The sequence below is a fragment of the Mesocricetus auratus genome, unplaced genomic scaffold (genome assembly GCF_017639785.1).
Source record: "Mesocricetus auratus isolate SY011 unplaced genomic scaffold, BCM_Maur_2.0 Super-Scaffold_100018, whole genome shotgun sequence".
NCBI lineage: Eukaryota > Metazoa > Chordata > Mammalia > Rodentia > Cricetidae > Mesocricetus > Mesocricetus auratus.
Genome location: NW_024429199.1, coordinates 34,931,117 through 34,958,037, shown reverse-complemented (window position 1 = coordinate 34,958,037; position 26,921 = coordinate 34,931,117). Strand labels below are relative to the sequence as shown.

At 37.3% G+C, this 26,921-nt stretch overlaps 1 protein-coding gene across 7 annotated transcripts in view; it reads right to left on the bottom strand.

Moving 5' to 3' along the window:
- The window catches only part of Stxbp5 (syntaxin binding protein 5), a 126,865-nt gene that overhangs the window by 28,220 nt on the left and 71,724 nt on the right, over positions 1-26,921 (bottom strand). For 2 of the 7 annotated variants that reach the window (XM_040728426.1, XM_040728428.1), the window contains exons 15-19: positions 22,851-23,071; positions 22,246-22,424; positions 12,972-13,097; positions 11,023-11,174; positions 5,557-5,619 (exon numbers count right to left, since the gene is read on the bottom strand). In XM_040728426.1, the coding sequence (XP_040584360.1) occupies positions 5,557-5,619; positions 11,023-11,174; positions 12,972-13,097; positions 22,246-22,424; positions 22,851-23,071 (741 nt within the window). Of the gene's footprint in view, positions 1-1,804; positions 1,853-1,956; positions 2,017-5,556; positions 5,623-11,022; positions 11,175-12,971; positions 13,098-22,245; positions 22,425-22,850; positions 23,072-26,921 lie in introns of all 7 variants that reach the window. The other 5 variants (XM_040728427.1, XM_040728425.1, XM_040728423.1 and 2 more) reach the window with 4 other exon arrangements.

The window sequence follows — 26,921 nt, the reverse complement described above, 5'->3', positions numbered from 1 at the left end:
GTGTAGCCTAGCAAATTTGTTCATTAAGTCTTTCAAATAATTGAACACAAATATTTCAAGTTACATATCTACTTGGAATAGAAGGAAGGCAGAAGGTACACATTAATAAGGCTATATTGCTACAGAACAAGATGTCAGACAGAAGCGGCATTAACAAATTTAACTATCCGCAAATTTGTTCAGGTCAGGGAATTTAACTTAGCAAATAACTTAGTAAAATTACTGTAGAACAAAACTTCTGTCTACAATGGTAACAGAACCCAAATGTAACAGGATACAATATGCTATAAAGGAAATTAGTTGCAAAGTTAGTACATAATTAAAGTGATTTAATTATTATTGCCAACAGATTTACTATGAAACCACAATGAAGAGTAAATAATTGATGAAAAGCCCTTTGCCCGAGAATAAACCACCTTATTTAAGATTGACCAGAGGGCTAAGAGTCATCCACCATTAATATAACTGAGCAGGGTTCAATTTACAATGCTAAGAAAACAAGGATTTTTCTGTGGGAATTTTTGAAAAATTAACCATATGTTAAAAGTTATGAAGTGAGGAATAGTAAAACTCTTCCAGCTGTGGAGAAACTCACCTATGTTAGCTAGATTAAAGGAGTGTGATAGGGATGGTGACATTGCTCAGCTGGTAGAAGTGCTTACCGTGCAAGTGCCAGGACCTGAGTTCGATTCCCAGAACCCACATAAAAAAGCTGGGAACGATGGTGTACACTTCCAGTTCCCGAGCTGAGAAAGGGATCCCGGGGCTTATGGACAGTCAGTCTACTCAGGGATTTGGTGAGCTCCAGGCCAGAGAAAGACACTCTCAGGCAAAGCAAAGTCAAGCAAAAGAAACAACAAAAAAGGAAGATGGCACCTAAGGAGTGACACACAATGTTGTCCTGTGTGTGCAAGTATGTGCACACCCACGCACTTGTACACACAGTGCTTTCCCGTAATATGGTCATGCACGTACACGTATACCCATCCACCCCCAAATATAAAAAGGAAAACAAAGAATATGTGGTAAAAATGTAGGGAAACTTAAAAATGTTAATTGTATAATAAATGGTTCGTGGTTAAGTCAAAGGTGAAATAGGCCTTATTCTAGAATATTACTTTGTTAAGACTTTCAAAGTTTTGGAGCATCTTCAAATTTTTATGGCCAAAAAAACCTCCAATTTGATTATGTTTCCAAGTCTGGTTATATATTTCTTTTAGATTTTAAACTTCAAGAATCTTAGAATGAGTCATTCATTACAAAAGATGCATAAAATATCATGAGTAATATAAATATTTTCATTTGTGCTTAGGGGTGGTGTTTAGGAGGAAATTGTCAAATACCCTGATACTGGTATTGATTACAGACTGAAAAATGCCATCTTTTAGAAGATCATTTCCTTGATATGGAACCTTAAAAATATGAGAGAGATGGGAGCAAAGGCAGAAAAAAAAATACAAGTATAACTACATAGGAAAAACTGACTCACAGATTAACATGAGAGTATAAGCTTGGTATTTAGGCATAAATTGAACCCTGCTTTATTTTAAAACAAAGCAAATGTAAAAGTTAATAGGATAATTCACACTGTAAGTTCAGAGAAAGAGCCATAACCCCAATTTAACTGATTTTAAGAATTATTTCCCAAATGCATGTAGAATAGACATAGCCCAAAGATTATTATTTAGCAAAAGAGTAACAAATTAACATACACAAGATGCAATGCACTCAATCATTTTCTGGTTGTGGGTTAGCACTGCATAGAGCAACAATTAGAAACAAAATAAAAACTTCTATTTCCTACCTAGATCACTGGCTACCATCTTGGAAAACTTTCTGCTTTTGGTCTTCACTGAAAATAATATTTTAATATAAAATGTCAAAATCTAAGCAGTGTAAACTAAATAAATTAAGTATAAACAAAATAAGATTTTATTTAAAATAAAGATACTATACCCTTTTCTATAAAATTATTCACTTTTTGTTCATCATCTGAATTGTGTGGTGATGAAGAACCTACACAAATGAAGACAATGGAAGGAACAGGCATACCGTCAGTCACAAACACAGCGCAGCAAACAATCACAGACTAACCCCCTGGTGACCACCAACACTTGGGACTTCAATTCTAGAATATGCCAGTACTGAATTCACTACTATACGGTCTTGTATAGCAGACCCTACTATATAGAAATTTATTTCTAACAGTTTTGTAATACATGATAATTGGGCAAAATCTTGTTGTGTTTTATATTATTTATAAGTCAAAGAACACAGAAAGGAAATATAACATTTAGATACCTATTAAGTACATCTCAACAAATCTCATAGATCAAATTATTCACCACCTTCCCAACTAGAGATTACTACTCCCAGCTTGAAGTCCTCATACTTGTGACACAATATTTACCATTTAATTATGCAGTATTTTAAATTTAGACACAGATGACCTTCCCTCACTGAGACAAATTCTAATCGATTTTACATCCTACTTGTGATCGATGGTGTGTATTTCATGTAGATGTCACTAGTTCATATTAATCTAAATGAATGTAGTCTTCTGTTAGAAGACAATACATGAAAAGGACTGAGAGTAAATTAAAAGATTTCCTTTTCATGCTTAAAAGAATCCCTGTAAAAAATAATAAAGCTTAGCCAATTAGGTAGAAACTCAAACCCTTGATCTTGACTTCTCCAAAAGTCATCTTTGTTTACTATGGCCAGGGAGACATTCTCAACAAGCAAAGCCTGCCAACAGGGGCAGAATCCAATCACACCTACAGAGGTTTGCAAACACTACTCTCTGAATAATCCATGTTGTTCTTGTTAGTAGCATCCACGGATTCTCCCAAATCTTGTCTAGAACTATCAAAAAGCCATCAATGACCACACTAATAGTTGAGAGCAGAAACAGGAATAGATGCTTTTTATACAAATACAACACACTGAAAGAGTATAATGGCCATAGGATCTTCACATTTTAAAATACTGTCATCTCTCATATCAAACGGCTGCATAAATTTATGGTAAATGTATATTAACAATAGCTTTATTTTATTTATCACTTATCAGAGTAATAGCAGGCTACCATTTCCTTACATTAACATTAGAACAATGTTTGGTGTTTTCTAAACATAAACAGGCAGTAGAGTTGAAAGTCTTACTATTGGTTGTTGTAATTTCTATGACAACACAAGACAAATTACAAAGCTTATTTGGATAAATCTACCAGATTGCTGGGATTAAACAAACATCTTCAACTTCTTATTTTCTCCAGGCCACATATAAACATTGAAAGTCACCATTTATATCAGGCTACGTGTGACTCTTCAGTTTGAAACAGCCTATCAGATTTCCAAACAGGTGCATCACATAAGGTTGCATCATTCCTAGGGTGCTAGGTGAAGCAACAGGAGTCCCCTGAAGTGGCCGTCCAGGTGGCCACCACTTCCACTTGTTCATGATGCACTGACGTCAGCATCACACAGACCACGGGCTTATTTTAAAATGAATGGAACATGCTTTGAAACATGTTCTCTGAAAAGGGTTTTTCTAATAATTGGACAGCTGACTATTTGGACTACAGAATTTAAAAAATACTCAGTTTTCTTCATTATATGTATGTTTTGGTTAATGCACCAATTTTGACAGAAGGCACACAGGCACTTATGCTTTAAAAAAAATATCGATCTCTTCTTAGTGCTCCTGAGGCAGACATTCTAAGCTCCAATTCACTTTTGTATACATTTTCCTCTTCTACAAATACTAACTTTTAAAATATTAATTATTGTTTTTAATAAGTTATTATGTGCTATTTAACTATTTTATTGATTTATATCCTATTTCATTGTGAGTAATTCAGTCAAGTATTTTTGTTATATTCATGCTATTGAAAACAATTAAAAACAAAAAAAGCTGGGTGTGGTCACTTTTAATTCCAGCACATAGGAGTCAGGGTCCAACCTGGTTTACATAGTGAGTTCCAGGCTAGTCAAGTCTGTCTCAAAATACCAAAAACACACCTCAAATTAACTTAATCCATTTTTTCAATGGTTTTTAATTTGCTAGTAAGAAAACTTAATGATAGTAAATCTTTCCTTTAATCTCAATTGGGAGGTAAAAATGGATGATGGCAAAGCAATTACTTTTTTTTTTCTTTTTTTTTTTTGGTTTTTACGAGACAGGGTTTCTCTGTATTGTTTTGGAGGCTGTCGGTCCAGCCTGGCCTTGAACTCAGCAATTACAAGTATTAAGAGTAAGATAATCAGGCCATGACAACAATGAATAGAAGTAACTAACAGAAAAATATACTTAAGTTGCAAAAGTTCAGTGACCAGAAGGGGCCTGACAAGGGTACTTTACCCGTGGTTCCTCTCCCTAGTCCACTCTTCATTTTGAAAAATAAAATCAATTTGTGCAAAATCAGAAACAAATTAGAAAAAGAAAAAACAAAAGCTTTTTTAAAAATCAACTTAGGGCTAATAAAGTAGAAACAGAAACATGGCAGTAATAAAAAAATACTCCTCACAGTACATCCCATTTTACAATTCTTTCCAACGTAGTAGAATGGCTAGTGAAAGACAGAAACCTAAACATGGCGTTACTTATGCTAAGAAAAGTCTTCCTAGGAGAAAAGCTAAAGAAGATTCCTGGTAGAAAAAATAACACATTTAATTAAAATAATGAAGTTAAATTTACTAGCAAAGCTACAATCTCGTATAATAACAAACTCAAGTTTTCATTTCTAAGGATGCTCAATGTACTAAAAATGATGTTGCTGTATTATATTAATAGACACATGGGCCATATAAAGACCCTACAAATAAAAAGGAGCTGCTCTGACAAGTCCATAAACACACTAGAAATGACCCTGATCAAAATGAAAAACAAATGTAAACAGGCTAGAAGTTTCCTCAAGAGTCCGCATCTTCAGACTGTATCAAAATCTTTAATAACTTTTGGGTCTGGAGGCATCACTTGGTGGCAAAGGGCTTGCTTAGAATGTACAAGGTTTTGGGTTTAATCCCTATCATTCATCAAAAAAGGGAAAAAACTGTCATAGCAATGGAATGGGTATGATTTTATGATCACCAACAAGTTGTATTTTCAAGTAAAAAAACATCAACTTTTTATCGATCCTACTCCATTCTACTAAACATTTTCCAGGAGTATCTAAAAGTATAAATTTTCAACTAAAAGAAAATACCAACTGTTCTTGGATCTTTACCCCATTGTACTAAACATTGCCAGGAGTATCTAGAAGCATAATTCTAAGATAACTAGAGCATCAATTCAATGGTAAACAGGAAATACATTTAGCACTGCTAATTGTAAGAAAGCTAACTGGGCAATCAGACAAGCCTGAATAGACACAAGCTAGCGAGTTTTAGCAGCATGTGCCTCCTTTCTTTTCCTGTATTAAAACAGGTATGACTTTACGAAAGGCAGATAATATGTTTCTCATATGTAGTTATACGTGTCTATAAAATGATCTACCGGTAAGCCATCTTAGTTATTTTTTAATCATAATTATTAACAAAATAAAAACCAGATTACCGGAAGTCGGAGATTTGCAGCGATCCTCTGTGATGACAGTCCCTTCACTAATGTCGCACAGGCCTGCTGAAAGGCAAATAAGAACACATGAGACCACATCCCTTATGCAAGCTTACCTCCTTCCCATAGGGTCTATTTCACTACTAGCCAGTAAAAGACAGATTAATGGACATGGCAATGATGAGGCCCAGAGATGGAGCATTCTGGTAAAATATCTCCAACTAATATGGCTATAGTCCACGGAACAAGAAAATTTAGAAACAGAATTTCTAAATGAAGTGATTTGTTATTCTTGAAGGATATCAGACATGGCCCAAGACTTGTACAACACCAGAGATGTGCAGACACATGACATGTCCCTTTGGCTTTCCCAAGGGAAAAGAAACACTTAGTTTGGTAATTTTCATATCACAAGAGTCCTCAACTCAAATTTCCAAGTGAATTTCCTTAAGTATGTCTTGAACACATCACTTAAATATTTTTGAAAATATCTTTATCTTTTAAATATGTAGTATTTTAAATATTGCCCATATAGGTATCCTACACAGTATGCCTCCTAAAAGCTATAATAGCACATTTAAAAACTTCTTAACGAAGATTTATCTCAAGATAGATACAAATGATATATGAACCATACTATAAGTTGACCAAAATTATAATAAAAAGCAATGCAAAGTATTTTTATGAGGAAGTAAAGGGAAAGAGTTAACTAAAATGAAGGATGTCTGAAAAAGCTGCATGGAAACCTATTATACCATAAGCCACTACTAATAACGGCAATGATAAGAATGTCACCGTTGTAACAGTACTTACTGCATGGAAACCTATTATACCATAAGCCACTACTAATAATGGCAATGATAGGAATGTCACCGCTGTAACAGTACTTACTGCATGGAAACCTATTATACCATAAGCCACTACTAATAACGGCAATGATAGGAATGTCACCGTTGTAACAGTACTTACTTGCCAGGCACGATGAGACACACCGGCAAGACTGCTATGGAGTGATCTGTCCCGAGCACTTTCTGATTGGACTTGAGCCAACCACACAGGAGAAAACTCATGCTTGACACATGCCAGGTGAAGTGATGGTTCATGTGTGTGTGGCTGTGTGTATGTGAGTGTGAGTGTCTGTCTGTATGTGTAACCTCCTACTGTTGTTCTGCCAAACTGACAGTGTCAGACTGCCTTCTACACAGTGAAGTTTGTACTCATAGATCAATGCTCTCTTCCTCACTAGAGAAACTTATTTTGCAGTGGGTAAGAGGGAGAGACTCGTAATTGATCAAATGTTGAGAATATGTGACTTGGGTGCTCAGCGCTAAACAGGACATCTGTACCAACTGCTCCGAGGCTTAGGGAAGGAACACTGCAGAACAGCGGGTGGAAAGGATACAGAGTTGAAGGTTGGAAATGAGTGCTGTGAACTGCTGTCCTCTGAACATGAAACTGCTGTTGCACCCGTGAACATATGGCAGTAGTTGTTTCTTATGCAAGACTTCACATGACTGGGCCAATCACTATTCCATCCCAAGTGTGGAAGGGGACGCAGGAGCCTCTATTACTCTTTTCAGTTACAGACAGCTCTGAGAGAGGGGCCATATTCCTCAATGGTTTAGCAACTGGTAAACTAACTTTGTTCAGGTAAATAAGCTTCCCTGTCCATTTTCATGCAAGGAACCTGAACTAAAAGTAGCAGGACAAAAACTCTGTGTGTGTGTGTGTGTGTGTGTGTGTGTGTCTGTGCGTGTGTGTGCGTGTGTATCTGCTTCCTATTAATTCATGAAATGCCAATCTTACAATTGCTATGTATAGTCCTTACTGGTGTAAGTGCATTTTTACACATTCTTTAAGATACTTTTAGATTCATCTCTCTATTCAGTGTGCATGCATGCATGTATGAGTGTGAGGAGGCGGATGCTACAGTGCCCATATAAAGGTTAGTGAACAACTTGTGGGAACCGGGTCAACTGTTCCACATTCAGGTTCAGGGAACTGAACCCAGGCCATCAGGCTTGGCAGAAAATGTTATGCCTGCTATGCCCTCCTTTTGCAATCCTCAAATCCTGTGATTAACACACACAACACCTCTCTTACAGTTTCATTTTCTATGCTATCAATTATTCACTGTTAACCCAGTCTGAAATATTAACTGGTAAATTCTAGACATAATTCTTACATTTTAAGCTAGGGACCTCTCTGGGTAGTGCATAGAGGCACCATTACTGTATCCTAATATATACCCACTTGTCTATTAGTCACGGAGGACAAGTCCTGCTTACTGACTAACAGTTAAGTGTTGTAGCACTTAGGGCCAAGTCCCTCACAAGAGTGCAGATTCTGATGTGCCTACAAGAGCCATAACTGCTCTGAGAACATGCCATATCACACAGGGTGGGGGACAATGCACAGCAGTAAGACATGTGGAAGGAGAGAGACCACACACATAGAGCTTTAATATATAAATACTAATTGTTCATTCTAGTATTAGTTACTGGTGACAATCTTACTGTGCCTCATTCTAATTAGACATTGTCACAGGAATGTATGTGGCCAAAAGACCATAATACACAGAGGGTCTGAAATGGGTTCAGGTATCCTCTAGGCACTAACATCCCTGTGACAGTTATACACTTTTCCTTAGGAAGCCTCAATCCATATTTCAAGCAATAATTCAGATGTAATGTAGTAACAGAGTTAACACTTTCATGCTTCAAATGATAACGTTTTATCTTATAAAAGGGATTCATAAGTGACCCTAGAGTCTAATTAAACAGGCTCTATCTGTGGGTAATAAATACAATTCCCATTTAAACTGACCTACTGAGAGGCTGAAGATCAGTGTGATGGCCCCTTTGCTACAGATCAAGAGCATACTACAGAAGGAGGAGTGTGGGGGGAGGAGGAGGAAGGAGACGAAGGAGGAGGACAAAGAGGAGGAGGAGGAGGAGGAAGGAGACAAAGGAGGAGGACAAAGAGGAGGAGGAGGAGGAAGGAGACGAAGGAGGAGGACAAAGAGGAGGAGGAGGAGGAGGAAGGTGATGAAGGAGGAAGACAAAGAGGAGGAAGAGGAGGAGGAGGAAGGAGACGAAGGAGGAGGACAAAGAGGAGGAGGAGGAGGAGGAGGAAGGAGATGAAGGAGGAAGACAAAGAGGAGGAGGTGGAGGAGGAGGAGGAGGAGGAGGAGGAGAAGGAGGAGGAGGAGAAGGAAGCAGGCAAGACACATCTGTAAGCAGTGCTGGGAGGGGAGGAGAATGTACCCTTGAGCTCACCAGTCTGCTTTTAATTTTATATAGGGAGTCTGCGGGCTAGCCTTGAGCTTGAGGAGATCTCCTGTCTTAGCTTCTCACATCCTAGGGTATGCATGCACCCCAACACCTGGCTAAGAATATCATTTTTTATATCAATACAATTGAAGAATTTTAATGCCAATTATTATCCAGTTAATTTTATATGAAAATTAAGTAAGTCATTTTTGGAATCGGAGGTACAAATATTCTCAAGATATTACTGGAATCATTTAAAAACAATTAACCCCTCTTCCCCTCCCTCCTTTCATGAAGCAGCCTCTTCTACCACAGATGTACACCTCCAGACCTACATTTTTTACATTTTTATTTAAGAAACCTTAAATAATGATAAAGTGAGGCAAAATTACCAACATTTTAACCTAATAAAAATTGAAACAGTTCTCAGATGTCTGAATCTAATTCTTCAATATAAAATGGAGCAAATAATAATAATATAAATGATATTATGAGATTTACTATGTAATAAAATAGGATGAAGTAAAATTTAAGAAAAAAATAATTGTATAATAACTTGTCTCATCCTAAGTTTGGACATTTAATTAAGTAGCAATTTAATGTAAACCTTCTAGAGTATAAAGGGGAAAAGAAATTCATTTTAAGACTACTAACATTTTTATAAGTTTGTAAAATCATGAAAATATTTTAATATTCTTTCATAAATAGTTTTTTTCTTTGTTTTATAAAGAAATTGGGCTAGGGCATATTGTTTGAATGGCTGTTATGAGGTAAGTCTGAATAATGAGTTTAGTCTTTCTGATGTAAATATTTGAGTTGGTAAGTAAAATGAAAAACAAAACAATGATCTTACAAAGAACAGAAATGTCAAGGCGTGAATGACTTACTTAGAAAGGAAGAACGGAGTTTTTTCACTGATTCAGAGTACAAGCTAGAAAGGCCGCACATGCAAGAAGTCACAACCAGCAAACCTTAGTGAGCAATGAGGACAGAGGGAAAAAGAAAGGAGACAGGAACTAGAATGGCATGGTTGAAACAGAATTTCTGCTGAAGATAACATGACAAAGTGAGCAGACGCACAGACAACACAAAACGAACTCTGAAAAGAAAATGCCAAACATCAAACAAAATGATAGGAAGGTCTAACATTACCTGTATTTTTTGTTTAGTTTTCTCACATGTTACATGCTTCATGGCTATCATTAGTCAATAATGTACTGAGAGCAACTTAAGCCAGAATTTTAAAATGTTCTCTGTGTGTGCATGGGGATATGAATGTATGCATGTATGTATGTCCATATGTACTATATTTTTGTGGTGTTAGACATCATGGTTCCGACCACTCTGAATCAAAGAGAATATTCATTCCACGGTAGTGGGGAAAATATTTAGACCAGTTCCCTAACAGTGCTCCAATGCTCACCAGGATTCTGCAGGTGGGTGAAACAAGCCTCACATAGGGTTCCCCTGAATTCTTGGTCTATCTGGAAGGGCACACAGGAAAACTAAGCCCACTGTCAATTATTGCTAGAGGTCTCTCTCATTAACACACCCCATACATACAAATTGTTTGCGGTATATCATACAGTAAAATTCAGGCAAGATATCTAGCTAGAAATATGTGTGTTCTATGTTCTAAGAGGTACCCACATTAAAACACTTAGTATTAATCAATATTAGATACTTGGCAAATATCAAAGAATGCTACAGATTTTTTTTTTCATTTTTAGTGACCCTGAGTTTGTGCTGAATCAAGACTATCAACACATGTTCATCATTTATATCAGGGATGTAAATCACCTCTGTGCCTGCTTTCACACAGGAACAATTACTTTGATTTAAATGGTTCAAACTCAATTACTGGCTGTGAGGGACCAAATGACAAAATTGTGAGATATAGTTCTATTCGATAATAACTAGACATATATTCCTAGTATTGTGTCTTAGCTGAAGTATGACACTGGTTCTCTTGTGACATTAAATACAACTGTAGATTGTTAGGAACAAAAGAAAATGTAAAGGCAGCAGAAAACCAAAGCAAGACTCTTGGTTGTTTACATTTCCAGTTTAAATCAGACAAGCTGTCTGCTTAAGTGAAGCACGTACAGACACAAGGACACATGCATGTACAAGGGACACATGTATGTGAGCGTCTGCAGCATTTAAAGTTCAGGACGTTTTCTTTTCTTTTTACCTCCTGAAGGTTGTCGTGACTTCCGAGGCGACCGGGGTTCTCTCCGGTAAGGATCATTCGAGCCGTACAGTTCGATGGTGCCCAGGTTGAGCAGTACTGCCTTCTGGAGGTAGTCAACCATTGCAATGCCATTACAGTTGCCAAAAACCACCCTGGCAGCAGGAGGCACAAGTATCTCAGTACAAACAGTTATTGAAAGAAATGTAAACTACAAAGCTGAAGAAATTATGATGGTGGACATTTCAGAAAATTCTCTTTCTATTTATCTTATTTACTATTTGTGTGTGAGTGTGAGCTCACAAGGGGGTTATAGGATCTGGGGGTTCACCTCAGCTGCCTGAAATTAAAGACAAGTATAGGCATGGGAGTACAGAGTATATAGCCTTCTCAAAGAACTATTCACATCTCTGTAGACATTATCTATATCATTACATCAAGCATTAGCACCATTTATGAGAATATGTGACACAAGTTGAAGCTTGATCATAAATACCCCTTCAAACACACTACCCACAGCCCCACACACACTAAGCAATGTAACGTCTATTTTTTTCTTCTCTTAGGAAAATGGAATTATACGTGGGAGTAAGTTCTGGAATTCCTCTGTCAAGAATAAAAAGGAATTCAAATCTGGGGGGACTCCCTTTGAGGTGTTCAAAGTCTTTCCTCATTACAGTTCAGGGGCCACAACCTCATCTCTTGTGCACAAAGCGTTCTTACTCTAAGAGTTCTGAAGGCACATGGTAGCTGGCCTGTGCAGAAGAGCTATATTCACAGTTAACGCGGAGGGACAAAACTGGGAAAGCAGATAATGAACTCAAACAGGAAACCTTCCCCTTGGGTTCAGACGATCACGCTGTGTATGAATGCACAACGGGGCCAGAAAGTTAGATTTAAAGAAAGCTTTATCTATGAATCTATTCATTATGTAGTCTGGGCAACTAATTTACATTTAAAAATAGAAAAAGTACAAAAATTCCCGCCAACAAACAACCCCATGAACACGTTAAATCCTATAACTAGTTAACTTTTAATTACTTTTGAAACTTCCTGTTGATTTTTGTTTTTAAATCGGTGGTTCGCTTTTTTTATAGTTATGCTCGATAAAGTACTTAGAAGGTGGAGGTTTGTGCTCTTCTATTATAAGGCAGACAATAAAAGATATCAGAGAGGCCTATCAGCTTACAACCAGTTTAAGTTAGATGTACAAATCCCAGAGACAGAGGACTGATAGTGAGTTAGCAGGAACAAAAGGATAGGTGACTCCCTATAGCTACTACCGGGGACAAGACAGGGCTGTGCATAAACACTTCTGTAATAGTATAGGGACTGTGCATAGACACTTTTGTAACCAACAGTGCAGGGGCTGTGCATAGACACTTCTGTAATAGAAGGTACAGGGGCTGTGCGTGGACACTTCTATAGTAGACAGTACATAGCAGTTTCTTACTGTGACCCTGAGGTTCTACAAATAAATAAAATATAACAACTGCTTTATCTATATACTGAAGGTTATACCCTTAGAAATTTGTACAAGCTGACTTTTAAAACAGAAAAAAAAGACACAGTTACAGTTCAGAACTACAGAATGCATTTATAAAATGTTATGTTAGAGTTTCTTAAGAGAAATATGAGAACATTGTTTCTGGAGGAACACATGGAGAGGATATACTGACTATCTCCAATGAGCACTGGCCAGTTCTTCACACCAGTAGTCACAGTGCATATATACAAGAACTATTCAAATCAAAACCATATCGTAAGTAAAGCAAACAATATTGAAATTATAGTTGCACAGCAGCATTTTAGGTGGTGATACAATAAAGCCTAAGTATTTTTATACTTTTATACTTAAATGCAAAATTATATACAGACTACTATGAAGAGACTGAGGAAAAAAAACAAAAAAAAACAGTAAACAAAACAACGACAACAACCCTCATACTTACAGTCCATAGGAAGAGTTGAGTGCCAGACTGGTGATCTGCTGGGGAGGTTCTCCACCCACCCACACCAACTGAATAACCAGCTCTGTCTGGTAACCTGGAGACTGTTTAAGTGGTGAGCTTTTGACTCTGAAAAAAAAAGAATGAAGGAAGACATGTTAGCTTTTTAACACAGTTCCAATTAACTGTTCTTCACACATGAAATCATACATAGCAATGCAAGAATAATTTTACAGGAAACCACTCTAGATTTTCTAAAATGTAGAAGTCAGACCATCGTGTTGTATTCTAGAAGTGTTTAATTCAGTTGTAGAGAGGAACATATCTCAGAGTGATAGAGGTAGGGAAACACTGGCAAATTATGGATATAATGTGGGGAGACAGATAAGGATGAGGGATAAGAAGAAATAACTGAGGAAGGAACGAGGAAAAGAAGAACAAAGAACAGGGAAAGGTAGGCTAAAGGATGAGCAAAAGCAGCAACAAGAAAGAAGAAAAAATTAGAAATAAATCAATGAAAAAACAAAATCTTAAATTACCACCCCCCAAAATAAATATAGTACACAAGTCAAAGAAAATACAAACAATAGATGTTTAGTGGGTGACTTTTTAACCACATAAAAGAAAGCAACGTGATTTTCTACATTTTGAGGTGCATTTTCGTACATATGACAGATCCAGCAGACGAAGTGAACCAATCAGGAAGTTGTTTTGATTACTCTAACATGACTTGATATGACTTACAAGTTTCAGGAAGATATAAATCAAAAATAACTAATAAAAATTAGCAAATACATTTATTTGTGTGACACACACACACACACACACAAAGAGGACAATTTGCAGGAGTCAGTCCTTTCTCTCCATCATACAGGTTCTAGGGAACAAACCCAGGTCATCAGACAAGATGGTAACTACATTTCCTGTTGGTCCACCTCACCAGCTGAGGAAGGCAGGAGTCTTGGGCTAATTTTAATATTATGCAACAAAGGAGGTATCCAAGATTCACCGAATAAGTGAATAAACTAGAGGATGGACAGAGTTACACAAAGAGAGGAGACATCCAGGAGCAGATGGGGAAGGAGTGGGAGAAAAGGGAACTGGGGTTGGAATGTAAAAAGTATTTTTTTTTAATTAAAAATAATCAATATTTTTAAATTTAAGAAAAAAAAGAGAGAAGTCACAGATACTCTCAGGTCAAAGTCACTAAATAAATACATTAGGCATCTCAGTAATGAAGAGATAGTTTCAGATGAATATCTGGCAAATTTGAGGTGATGGTACGGATCTATGTATTTAGAACTACTGGGAAGACAGGTGTTAAATACCCAAACCTCACAAATAATGAATAAATGTGTGCTAAACTTGTATTGGCTAAGTCTACAATATTAGAAAAGTAGGGCAGCGAGGAAGGAATTTATAGAAATATGAGACTTCCTGAGGAATACTTAGACATTACACTTAGCATGCATGTATCACCAGACTTCGTGTGAAATAAATATATTTAAACAATCAGCAACTTATATGCATGTTACACTGAGGGTATCTTAGAGTACACAAATGCTTGCCAAGTCTGGTCTTCCAACAATTCTTTGGCTTCTGTCTTGGAGTCACAGAGCATAAAGGACAACAGGACGACAACTTACTGTTGGACAGCCTGAAACTACACTAAGAGACAGGAGTCCTTTTCGAATAATTTTGCTGGTACTTCTGTAGTGAAAAGGACTTAGACACTCTTAGCAATGTGCTGACTAAACAGGAGGTAAGAGTCAGTTGTCAAGACGACCAGTAGAATGAGAGTCACTGCATATACAAGTAAAAGGAGCTGAAGTGGAGTCGCCTCTGGCTCTCAACTATCCTCTGCTGGGAAAGAATCTCTGATACTTTTCAGGGAACGAACCATCAACTGGACTTGTTGATGCTAAGGAATTAAAATGACAATTGGGGCACCTGACCTGTTACCCAGAGGCAGCCTTGACACAGGCTGACAGTCTAATTGGGGCTGGCTATTCTTGTCTGAAATAGTCAAGAAGGTAAGCCTCCAGGAAGCACTCCTTGTGCCTGGCATACAGAATAGGCATACTGGACTGGGTTCTCGAGAACAGGAGCAGATGTTACATAATAATTTTAAAAGCATATACAGATTACACTTATGACGTGATGAGGACACAAAAAACTCATGGCATGGGACTGAAGAGGTGATCAGCAGTTAGGAGCACTTGATGCTCTTATAAAGGACCACAGTTCAGTCCACAGCACCTATGCCCAGCAGCTTACAACTGACTATAATTCCCACTCCAGGTGATGGAATGCCATTTTCTAGACTTCCAGGCATCCATACCCATGTGTACACAGAGACACACAGACACAAGCATACATAATAAGTCAAACACAAAACAAATCCTTTTAAAACTTCACTTTGCTAAGAAATGAAAAAAGTAATTAAGAAAATAATAAACCAAAAATGTTAATTTGATGCAAAATCTCTAATTTGTATTAAAAAAAAAACCAGAAACCTGGACCAGCTGGGAGAATATTAGGTAGCAGAGTTCTTGCCTGTGTGGAAAAATCAGGCCCATCTCCAGGAATGAAAACACAAATGAACAATCAGAAGCCTGGTCAAGAAACAATAGAAAGGGGGCTGGAGGGATAGCTCAGCCGTAAAAGGCTAGGCTCACAACCAAAAATATAAGAAACAATAGAAAGGGACCAATTAACAAGATGGCGCAGCAAGATACAGAAGGCACTCGTTTTCAAACCCAAACACTTGACCTTGATGCCCATGAACCACATATGGAAGGAGAGGACTGACTCCTACAACCATGTTGACTTCTGTGTTTCCTGAAGCATGTTCAGGTGCCGACATACACGACTGTGTGTGTGTGTGTGTGTGCGCATGCGTGCGTGTGTGCGTGTGTGCACACACACACATAAATAAATGTAATGAAGCAATAGGTACTCTTTAAAGCCTTTCAAAGACCATGAGACACAAATGCTCCTGGCAACACCAATTCTGTCGGAGAGGAAGATGGGCATCAAAGAAACTTGTTATGGAGTTTGCCTTCAACATGGCAGGACTACCCATTTGAACAAAAAAACTGCTCTTGCCTAGGCTACTTGGCAGAATACTGTGCAAACTGGACAAGCAGGTAACAAAGAAAAATGACTGCTAAACTTGCCAAGGGACATGATGGTCCTTCAAGGTTCTTGTTTCACAAAAGTCTGCCAGACACTCTGGGCCTATAGCCTAAAGATGATGCACCAAGGTTACAGAGGAACTTTGGGTAACTGTCCAGACAGTTAGATGTCTCTGTCAATTCTAAAATTTACATATTATCTCTCTGAGGTCTTCGATGGAGTTTAAGACAGATAGCTATGGCTATGTTTTTCCTTAGTTATGATAAAAGATAAGTTACATATACAACTTTAGACTCACAAAGAGAGGATAGATGATAAAATAATTTCTTTAAGTTTTGCCAAATATTAGTGGACTAAATATTATTAACTGTAGTTATTGCTTGATAAATGTTTTGTGGTATATAATTTTTCTTGTTAAAATTAAAACCTTCCTTTTTATTTAAACAGAAAAGAAGAGGTGACGGGGGTGTCTTTCTGTATGCTTGTCTTAATGGTTGATGAATAAATGTTGACTAGCTAGTAGCCAGGCAGGAAGTATAGGTGGAGCTATCAGACTAGGAGAATTGGGGGAGGAAGAAGGAAGAGAGGAGCTTCCAGGGAGATACCATGTAGCTGCCAAAGGAATAACATGTTGGAGCATGGCAGGTAAGCCACTTGTGGCAATACATAGTTTAATAAAAATGGGTTAATAGTTAAGAGAGAACTAGCCAATAAAAAGTCTAATCCATTAGCCAAACAGTTTGTAATTAAGTCTCCGTATGTTTACTTGGGACTAAGGAACTATGGGACCAAGTAGGACATAAACTCTGTCTTCTATCACTTTCAACTGTAACAGCAGTTCTCAACCTGTGGGTCACAATCCTATTGGAGGTTGAATGACTCTTTCACAGGGGTCACATACCAGATATTTATTTACATTATGATTCATAACAGTAGCAAAACTACAGTTATTAAATAGCAACAAAAATAATTTTGTGGTTGGAGTTCACCACAACATGAGAAGTGTATTAAAGAGTCCCAGCTTCAGGAAGGTTGAGAACTCCTGAAATATAACATCCACTCAGGTCCTCAAAGACCCATGACTACCTGGCAACACAAAGTGAATTTAGTTTATGTGTAAAAGATACACCTCCCTGTCACAAGTTTTGACAGGTCTAACACTGTTCTGAAGCTCAAAATCCAAAGTCTCTTCTGATATATGAGACTTCCAAGCTTGTGAATTCCTGTAAACAAAGGAAAGAGAAGATACATGCTCCCAGTGTACAAGGACACTATAAACATTCCCTTCTAAAAGCAAGGACTAGAAGGCAACAAGAAAAGGTCAAAGCAAGATGAAATCCTTGAAGAACTATCAAAGCCTGACGATTCATGTCTGGTATGTAGGGCTTGTGGTAGTATCATCTGGACCCCAGCATCCTGAAGCTTACTTCTTCAGTTCTGCCAAACTGTAACACATGCGACTTCTTTCTTGGGCCAGTTCCACTCTAAGCCTGATTTCTTTGTTGGTGTAGTATCACACAGTCCTGCCATCTCTAATATATTGGCATCTCTATTGTGGCTTAAGATTCACCTTTGACAGCTTGTCAGTTACTTACAGGGAATCCTACCCTCTCACACACTGCCATGAGTTAGTGGCTTCATAGAGTCTTGGTGCAAGCTTCTATGACTCTTTATCTTCTGGATTTTGCAAGCCTGCAAAATCAACACCAGATGAATGATGTTGCTAAGTTTTGTTGGTATTTTGAGACATAGTCAGCCTGTTTGTATCAGAATGCTTTTTGTATTTTATCAGAATGCCTTCTGAGTGTAAAGTCTAGTAAAACACTTCCCTAGGCAGTTGTTTGACAGGAAGCCCAGTCAGTGGCATTTTCAGCTCAGGCTCCTCCTTTCAAATGAATTCATTTTTATAAGTTGGAGTCTTCCATGTGGGTAGGTCCTACCCCCTGTGAATCTTCCCAATTGTTTCTGCAGAGAACTCTAGATTCTCTTTACTGGAAATTACTCTTCAACAATTACAGCTACTTTTTGTTCTTCTATCTGCATCTTTAAACTTTCTCTTACTCCTTTCCTACCAAACTGCATATTATCCTTAGCCTTTTGCTGCAACTTAGAATGGACTAAGAACAAAGGTCATTCCACAATCGTGACATCATGCCTTTTTGTTAGTTTAATTATTTATGTCAAACAATGTAGCCTTTTATTTTAAATGTAGCCTCCCTTAATTTTTCATCACAAAGTCAGAATGGAGATAGAATCTGTGCCAGACTATAACATGAATGGCTTCTGGCCCAGCTCCTGGTATAGTCTTAACTATCCTTGCTTATGAAGTCTTTACTTTCTGAATTTCTGTCTGAATACTTGTAATCCAAACTCCTGTCAGAACAGCCCCTTGAGCTCTGCTTATAGTTTTCTAGGGCCTCTGCAGCCCTAGAAACCCTCCACCATTCCTCTAACAAACTAGTTCAAAAGACCCAACAGCCACACAGCCCGCCTTCTTATGGCAGCAACTCCACATCCTGGCAGTGACTCTGCTGGAAGAATGAAGGGCTTGCTTTGGTTCACAGTTCCAGGGGTCATATCTCATTATGGCAGGATGACATGGCTGTGGGATCATCAGGAGATGGTTACAATGGGTTTGAAGGAAGTAAAGAGAGATGAGTGGTGGTACTTAGCAGCTTCCTAGTCTCCCCTTTCTGTTGACCCTGTAACCGTAGCCTATAACATGGCACCAGCAGGTCCACACTGAGTCTTCCCCACCAGTAGACCGCTCTGGAAATGCCCTTGAGACATGCTCAGAGGCCTATCTCCTGGGCCATTCCAAATCTAGACAGCTAGGAATGAAGACAACTGCTCAAGTCTAAAGGACATATATAGAGTTCAATTTTACCATTCACCAAGCAACTATATAGTATGATTTCAAGTTTGGGACAGTTTGAGTAGTTTTCAGAAGAGGTTAAAAATTAATCATAGACTCACAGCAGCTATGGCTGCCTACATAAATAACAAAGATAAAGTGAGGCAATATTCCAGCACATATTTCTAGCTGAGGAGCTGTTGACGATTGAGAGCTATTGGAGGAAAGAGAGTCAGTTCTCTTTAAAGGTGTTTCCCCTTATAGGCTGACCATGATCCAGTGTGCCATGCACTGGATGATATATGGGCAGCACACATCAGACTCAGTGGATCATTTAAAATAATAAAAGAAGAGGGCATGAAGTTTGTAGGGGGTTCTGGGAAGTTAAGAGGAGGGGTAGAGTATGAATATAATCTACATACACTGAATGCATGTATGAAATTTTCAAAAAATAAAAATATATATTTAAAAATTAACCACAGAGTAATATAACATTTAGTTCAAAATTATAGGGGTTTTAGTCACTATTTTCTTTTTTTGAAAAATACTTTCTATAGCAATTTTCACTGATTGGCAACTATTAAATAGCAATTATTTGTAACTGCGGGACAAATCTAGAAATCATATTTTTCAAGAAAATAAGCTGGGTTTCCTGAATTCCATGTGAAGATAAGAAGAGGGCATGATGACATTATCTTGACAGAAATCAAGGTTGGTCACATAAGGTTGATTGGGGCAGTATGAGAAATGCCTTCAAAGCAAGCTACTCCAAAAATGGAGACAATACCACAGTGAGATGTCAAACTCAGTATGTCCTAGAAACCTAAAATGGCATTCAAACGTGAAGGAAATAACTATCAAATACTAGTTCTATTAATTCTTCTAGGATTTAAAAAAATGTATACAAGTTATGGGATAAGTCCAGGATAGCGGAAGTATATCCCCACACAAATGTTAACAGCTAATGCCAATAACAAAGAATATTAAGCAGTAACAAGTTGGCTGGTGAGACTTTCTAGAGATAGGAGTGAGTCCCTTGAAGTCCCAACTGTAAAGATATTACCATATTAAGTGGCATTCTACTAAATACTTGCAGCACATCCCGCCAAAGATACAAATGTCAGATAGTAGTGATGGCTATCTATGACCTCAAGCCTGTGACAGTACTGAAAATGCAGTTCCAGAAACTATGTCTGAAAAGTATTTAGAGTTCCCGGCTCTGTGTTTTAGTTTACTGGCTGGAGATTTTAATCGCTTCTGGTTATTAACATACTTCTTCTCCTTGTCCTTTCTGTCAGTACAGAAACTGGAAAAACACTTACCTAAGCAAATCAGCAGACAAAGACTCACTTATTGGACACCTTTCATTTTTATCTGGGAAGCCAAGACCAGAGGTCCTGTAACTCTGGATTGAGACCCCTGTGTCTCTTGTCATAACTATTTCCTAGCTTTTCCTGGCATGGGAAAGACATGTGCTGGAAGTGTCTATTCCTCAGGTAGGAAACTGAGTTCATGTTCCAGACTGTTGGATATGATGCTTATGAACATTAAGAGACATAAGTAATTCTAAAGCCCAAATTAAAGTATTCTAATTTTGTTGAAGATGACAAAATTATCTCACATTTTATGTGATAACATTGTGCTAAATATGCTAAAACATTATTTCATATAATTGATAAAACTGAGGAAACACAGAACTATTTTACCAATACCCATAAAAGATAATTATATTTTATCCATCTATAAAATTAACAAAAACTAAAAGGAATGAAATAAATATAAAAACATTGCAGAAACATTTTAAATTTTGTGTTGAAGTAATATTGAGTAATAAACAAACCAAAAATATAAAACGCTATATTGTAAGTTTCACCCATATAATGTATACTAGAACTGTAGATAAAGGAGCTGTGTGTTTCTAAGTGTGAGAGATAAAGAGAAGGTGGGAGGAACCAGAGGAAGAGGAGGAGGCATAGAAAAAGAGGTAAATGTGGGAAGGACGAGAAGAAGCCCAACTAGGCCCTGGAGACTACTGCATTTTGCAGGATGCAATTTTTCGCCATGTCTACTGTACATCCATCCCAGCCTTATCTCAGAATCCCTGCCACCAACCTCATCAAGAGCAGTCCTAGGCCCTATGGGAAACTATCAGCGTCTCTAGACACTAGCACATACCCTGAAACAGGTAAGTTCATCCCTACTCGACAATCACTCATTTAAAACTTCTGTAAATCATGTACTTTAAACATAATAGTGGGGGCTGGAGAGATGGCTCAGCAGTTAAGAGCACTGGCTGCTCTTCCAGAGGACCTGGGTTCAGTTTCCAGCACCTACATGCCAGCTCACACCTGTCTGTAACTCTGGATCCAGGGAATCTGGCACACTCACACAGACACACATGCAGGCAAAACACCAATGCACATAAACTAAAACTAAAAATAAATGAATCTTAAAAACACAATTGTGATTTTTTTCTGTTTTTAAAATGTCTGTTTGTCTTGTGTGGGGAATGGCTTTTTTTTTTATTACATCAACATTCTAACTACCACATACTCACTGGAAGAAGATTTCCAGCAGATGTATAGTAAAATCAGCACAAAGCCTAGTTCGTCACTTAGTAAAAACACTGCCTTGTCACCCTTTCCACCTTGAATCCACTACAAGAAGAGCTTTTGTCCCCATAATGAATTTAGTTACTTTCTATGTAATACATTGAATCACATCACTCTTCATATAATCCAACAATTTTAATTCTTCACTCATCACTTTATTTCTCTGCATCTGCTGAAGAATTTAATCACACAAAAAATAGAAACTAAACAGAAAAATAAAAACAAAAATGTATCCAATTTATCCCTGCGTGAACTAGTATGATCTTAAAATGATACTAAATAAAGTCTTATAAGTAAAGATAAAGTGATGCTAAGATTCAGGAAAAGATAAAATGAAATCTGAGCACACTGAATCCAAAGTAAAAATGAAAAGAAGCAGAATTTCATAGTTCAGAGAAGATAACGAACCTAAGCCAAGTTAAATCTAATTCCAGAATGAAACACGGCCAGATGTGAGGGTGTAGTGATACATACGGGGTGACCCATAGCCAACGCACCTCGTTATTTTAAACCTCGGCAACAGTAGGTGTAACACAATAAAATTACCATTCTTCTTATTCCACAAAAATACAAGCTCAGTTAACCACAGCCAAATATATCTTAGGTACACTCATTCTTATTTTTCTAAATTAAGAGACAACATGTAAAACAGACCTAACGTTCTGCAACTTACTTTAAACACGGTACATTATCACGAAGCCCATCAGATGAGCTGCTACTGGTAGATGGATGAGACTGAGGAGGGATGGGCTGAGGGTTGGAGCTGCCCACAGGGGTGGACAAAGGTGGCGGCTGCTCACCCTCTGGCGTCTCCACATCATTTATTTCATATAACAGTCGAACTTCAAGCATCTGTCAAAAAAGAATGGCTGTTTATCTATTCCTAATAATCAAAACGACTGCATTATAATGTACCAGAAAGAATATTTTTAAAGTAGCAAATAGGTTATATTTCTAAAAAAAAATAAAAGTTTTGACTTAACTTTTAAAAACTTATGTACATGAGTAGGAGTTCACACATGTACACACATAGCCATCAAGATATTAGAATGTATGGAATACCAATAAGTTGATACTCCTTAAATAAAAGACATAACATACTAGAAGTTTCAGATAGTCCTTTAAAATAGATGCAAAGGTGCTATTTTTCACAAAACAGATTATATAAACACTAAAATGCTTTTAAGTTTTATTCAAAAGCAATTGCCAACTGTTTACAAATTTTTAAGAGCATCAGACATCAGACAACTGACAAGGAAATAGTACAGAGGTGATTACCGGGATGACTTCTGTGACCACTTCCTGTTTGCTGAATCTATAAATGATGACGTGAGCTGACACTCCAGCTATGCACAGCATTCTGCTCTCTGGGCACCAGGAGATGATCTGAATGGCGTATGGATCTTCATCTACAATGTCGGTGTTTGGTCGGTCATCTTTATTTCTTGACTTTTCAAACAATTTAGATGTTTTTAATTTATACAGTACTTGTAGAGTTACTAGAAGAAAGTGTATTAGAAATTTTGGCTGAAAATCAAAAAGTGCTAATTCTTCTCTTCCATCCCTCTCAGCTTTTCCTTGTCCATCTCCATTTTCTGTGATTCCCTGCCAACCCATAAGTCATTCTCTACCAGGAACCAACAGCCTCCATACTTTGCTGATTAGGGACCCCATAGATGCCACACCTGGTTAGAACCCAGAGTGGTCAACAGCAATCGAAGACTTGAACAAGTGCCCAACAAGGTAAGAGCAGACATCTAAATAATGAAATACTTTAGCAGTCATGACTCTAGGTACCTAGATCCCAGTGGTAATACACCTCTTTTCGAAGCCAGCAAAACTATTGTAATAGGAATCCAGCAAAGCAATTTAGCTGAAACATAATCCAAGGACTTAAAAAATATCAATCATGAAAATGTTCAAGGGCATTAAAGAGGAACTGAATAAATGTCCCAATGAAGACTGAGAATATAAACAAACAGTTGAATGAGACAATGAAAACAATTCAAGACATGAAAGTAGAATTTAACAGAGAAATAGGAAAACTAAAAGAAAACTCAAACTGAAATCAAACTCAGGAAGTTAAAAAAAAACCTCACCTACAGCTTAGAAGTCATGGAACAGAAAATTTCAGGTCTTGAAGACAAGGTCAAAGAACTGAATAGTTCAGTTAAAGAAAATGTTAAATAAAAAAAAATCAGGAACAGAATATCCAGGTAACCTGTAACACTGTGCAAAGACCCAATTTATAAATAATTGGAGTGGTGACAGGAGAAAAAATGCAAGTCAAAGGCACAGAAAATATTTTTAGCAAATTCATAGAAGAAAAGTTACCCATTCTAAAGAAAGAGATATCTATCAAGTTAAAGAAGCATACTGAATACAAGATAGACAGTGCCAGAAAAGAAATTCCCCACAACACATAATAATCAAAAGAATAAGCATATAGAACAAAAAAATAATATTAAAAATTCTAAGGGAAAAAGATTAAGTAACATTAAGGCAGGTGAGTGGGAATAACACCTGACCTCTTTCTCAATGGAGACTCTGAAAACCAGGAAGGCCAGGAAAGATTTTGTATAAGCTCTGGAAGACTACAGATGCCAGATTAGACTACCATATGCACCAAAACTGTCAATCACAATTGATGGAGAAGAAAAGAACATTTCATGATAAAAACGAATTTAAGCAATTGCTGCTCATCAATCCAGTTATACAGAAGGCACTACAAGAAAAACTTCAGCCTGAAGAGCTTAGCTGTATCTAAGAGGACACAAGGAATAAACAATCCTAGAATGGTTCATCAAAAGAAGGCCAAAAAAACACTGATACTACTACAACCAAAATAACAGAAACTTACAGACACATCATTGATAATTCTCAATATCAATGGTCTCAATTCCCCCAATAAAAAGACTGACAGACTGGATTAGAAAACATGATCCATCTTTCTGATGCATTCAAGATATATATTTCACCATCAAGGACAGATACCAACTAATAAAAGGATAGAGGTATTCCAAGAAAATGAACTTAAAAGCAAGCTGATAGCAGATGACTTCAATATCTCACTCTTGCCAATACCCAGGTCATCCAGACAAAAATTAAGCAGAGAAATGCTGGAGCTAAGTGTTGTCAGAAATCAAGTGGACCTAACAGACACCTTAAAAACATTCCATTCAAGCACTAACGAACATACTTTCTTCTCAGCAGCCCATGGACGTTTCTCCAAAACTGAGCACATATTAGGACACAAAGCAAGTCTTAATAGATACAGGAAAACTGAAATAGTACCTGCATCCCACTTGAACACCATGGATTACAGCTGCACAGTAACAACAAAGGAACAGCAGGGAGTATGCCAACTCATGGAAATTGAACAATTTATTATTGAATGAAAACTGGGTCAAGAAAGAAATTAAGTAGTAGGAAATTAGGAACATTTTATAATTGGATAAATGTGAAAACACAACACACCCAAGCTTATGGGAATGATGTCACAGGTTCTAAGAAGCACGCTCATGACACTAGGACAGCACTAAGTGCTACACCAACACCCTGCAGAAATCACATACTAATAACTTATTTATGACACACTCAAAAGATCTGAAACAAAAAGCAACCAGAAAAAAAGAGTACTCAGATGGCAAGAAATAAATTATCAAACTAAGGGGAGAAATCAATGAAACAGAAACATATAAAACCAATCCAAAGAATCAAGGAAACAAAGTTTTGGTTCTTTGAGAAAAGTCAACAAACTTCCAGTCAAATTAATCAAAAGGCACATAAAAAAATCTGAATTTAAAAAATTAGATATCAAAATGAGACATTACTGAGGAAATTTAGAGAATCATAGGGATATAATTTAAAAATTTGCACTCCAACAAGCTAGAAAACCTAAAAGAAATGGATTAATTTCTAGATATATATGGTCTACTAAAATTAAAATGAAATAAATGATTTAGAAAGGCCATAATCCATAGAAAGATTTTATCAACCTGCACAAAAGTCAGCTCGCAAGTTGGTAGTTGTCAAGGGACCTGGATGGGAGGAGAACTTTCAAGGAAGAGGAAATGTCACTGAGCTGTAAACTCTGTGACCTACAGCAGTGACCTGCTTACAAAGAACCCCGGCGCAACAGTGGCACAAATAGTCTGAAATTAATCAACCACTTTTTAAAAAATTTGGATTTAAGGCCTACTTGATGACATGGAACCCATACCTGCCTCTGTGGAAGTGGTCAAGAACCTGAGACTAGCTAGGCCATAGGCCCTGGGGGAAAAGCTACTACTATTATTCGGTAAGTACAAGAATAAAGTGACTCAGAAGGACATGTTGTGACACCCGTAGATCTCATCTCTGATTGGAGAAGCGTCTTCTTGCAATAGATGGTAATTAACAAAGAGACCCATGATTGGACAACAGATAGAGAGTGGGAGATTTTGGCACTCAGCCCTAAAGGGGATGTCTTTATTAAATCCTCCTCAAAATAGTGAGGCAATATGAACTCACAGAGACTGTGACAGCATGCATAAGATCTGCACAAGTTCAAACCAGACAAAGTCCCAGCATGGAGAAGGGGAAGTAGACACAAAATCCAACACTCATCAAGAAGTTATTTCAAATTGCTACAGGCTGGGAAAGAGAAAATTAGTATTCTCCAGTAGGGTGTCACTGGGCATATCAACCACATTCCAGGGTAGGGTCCAGGCCCAGGAATATTTGATCAAAATAAAACAGACTCCATTTTGTGTGTGTGTATGGGAGGGTAATTTTTGTTTTGGTATTTTTTTTGTCCTACTGGTTTTTGTTTTGATTTTATTCCTCTTTTACTTTTTTTTTGGGGAGGAGGTGGGAAGGATCTAGGCAGAGTTGAGGAAGAGGAAAGAATATGATCAAAATATTATATGAAAAATCTCTAAATAAAAAAATTCCATCAAATCTTCAAAAACCAAATATAATTGTTAATCACATGTTATGGAAGAAAAATAGCCTATATTTACCTAAAGCATACTTTCATTTCTCTATCTATTTTCCAGTATATTATATATTCAGACATTTCCACCATCACAAAGGATTTAAATAGCCTGAAGAAAAACTACAAAAGGAAATTGGAGAAAAATCTTCGCTGTGAACATATGGAGAACATATTTTATTCCTTAAAATGGCATGCTATATATAAACTTTCTCCCAAAAAGGCACCAGTATTATCAAACATTCCTATAAAACACCAGCTATCCTGAGTTAAGTGGATTACCATAAATGCTTGCTATAAATGGTCTCCAGTCACTAAGGTTGTTTCTTCCCTGTTTTGCTATCTGATCACAAGGTCTGTTCATAAGGACAACA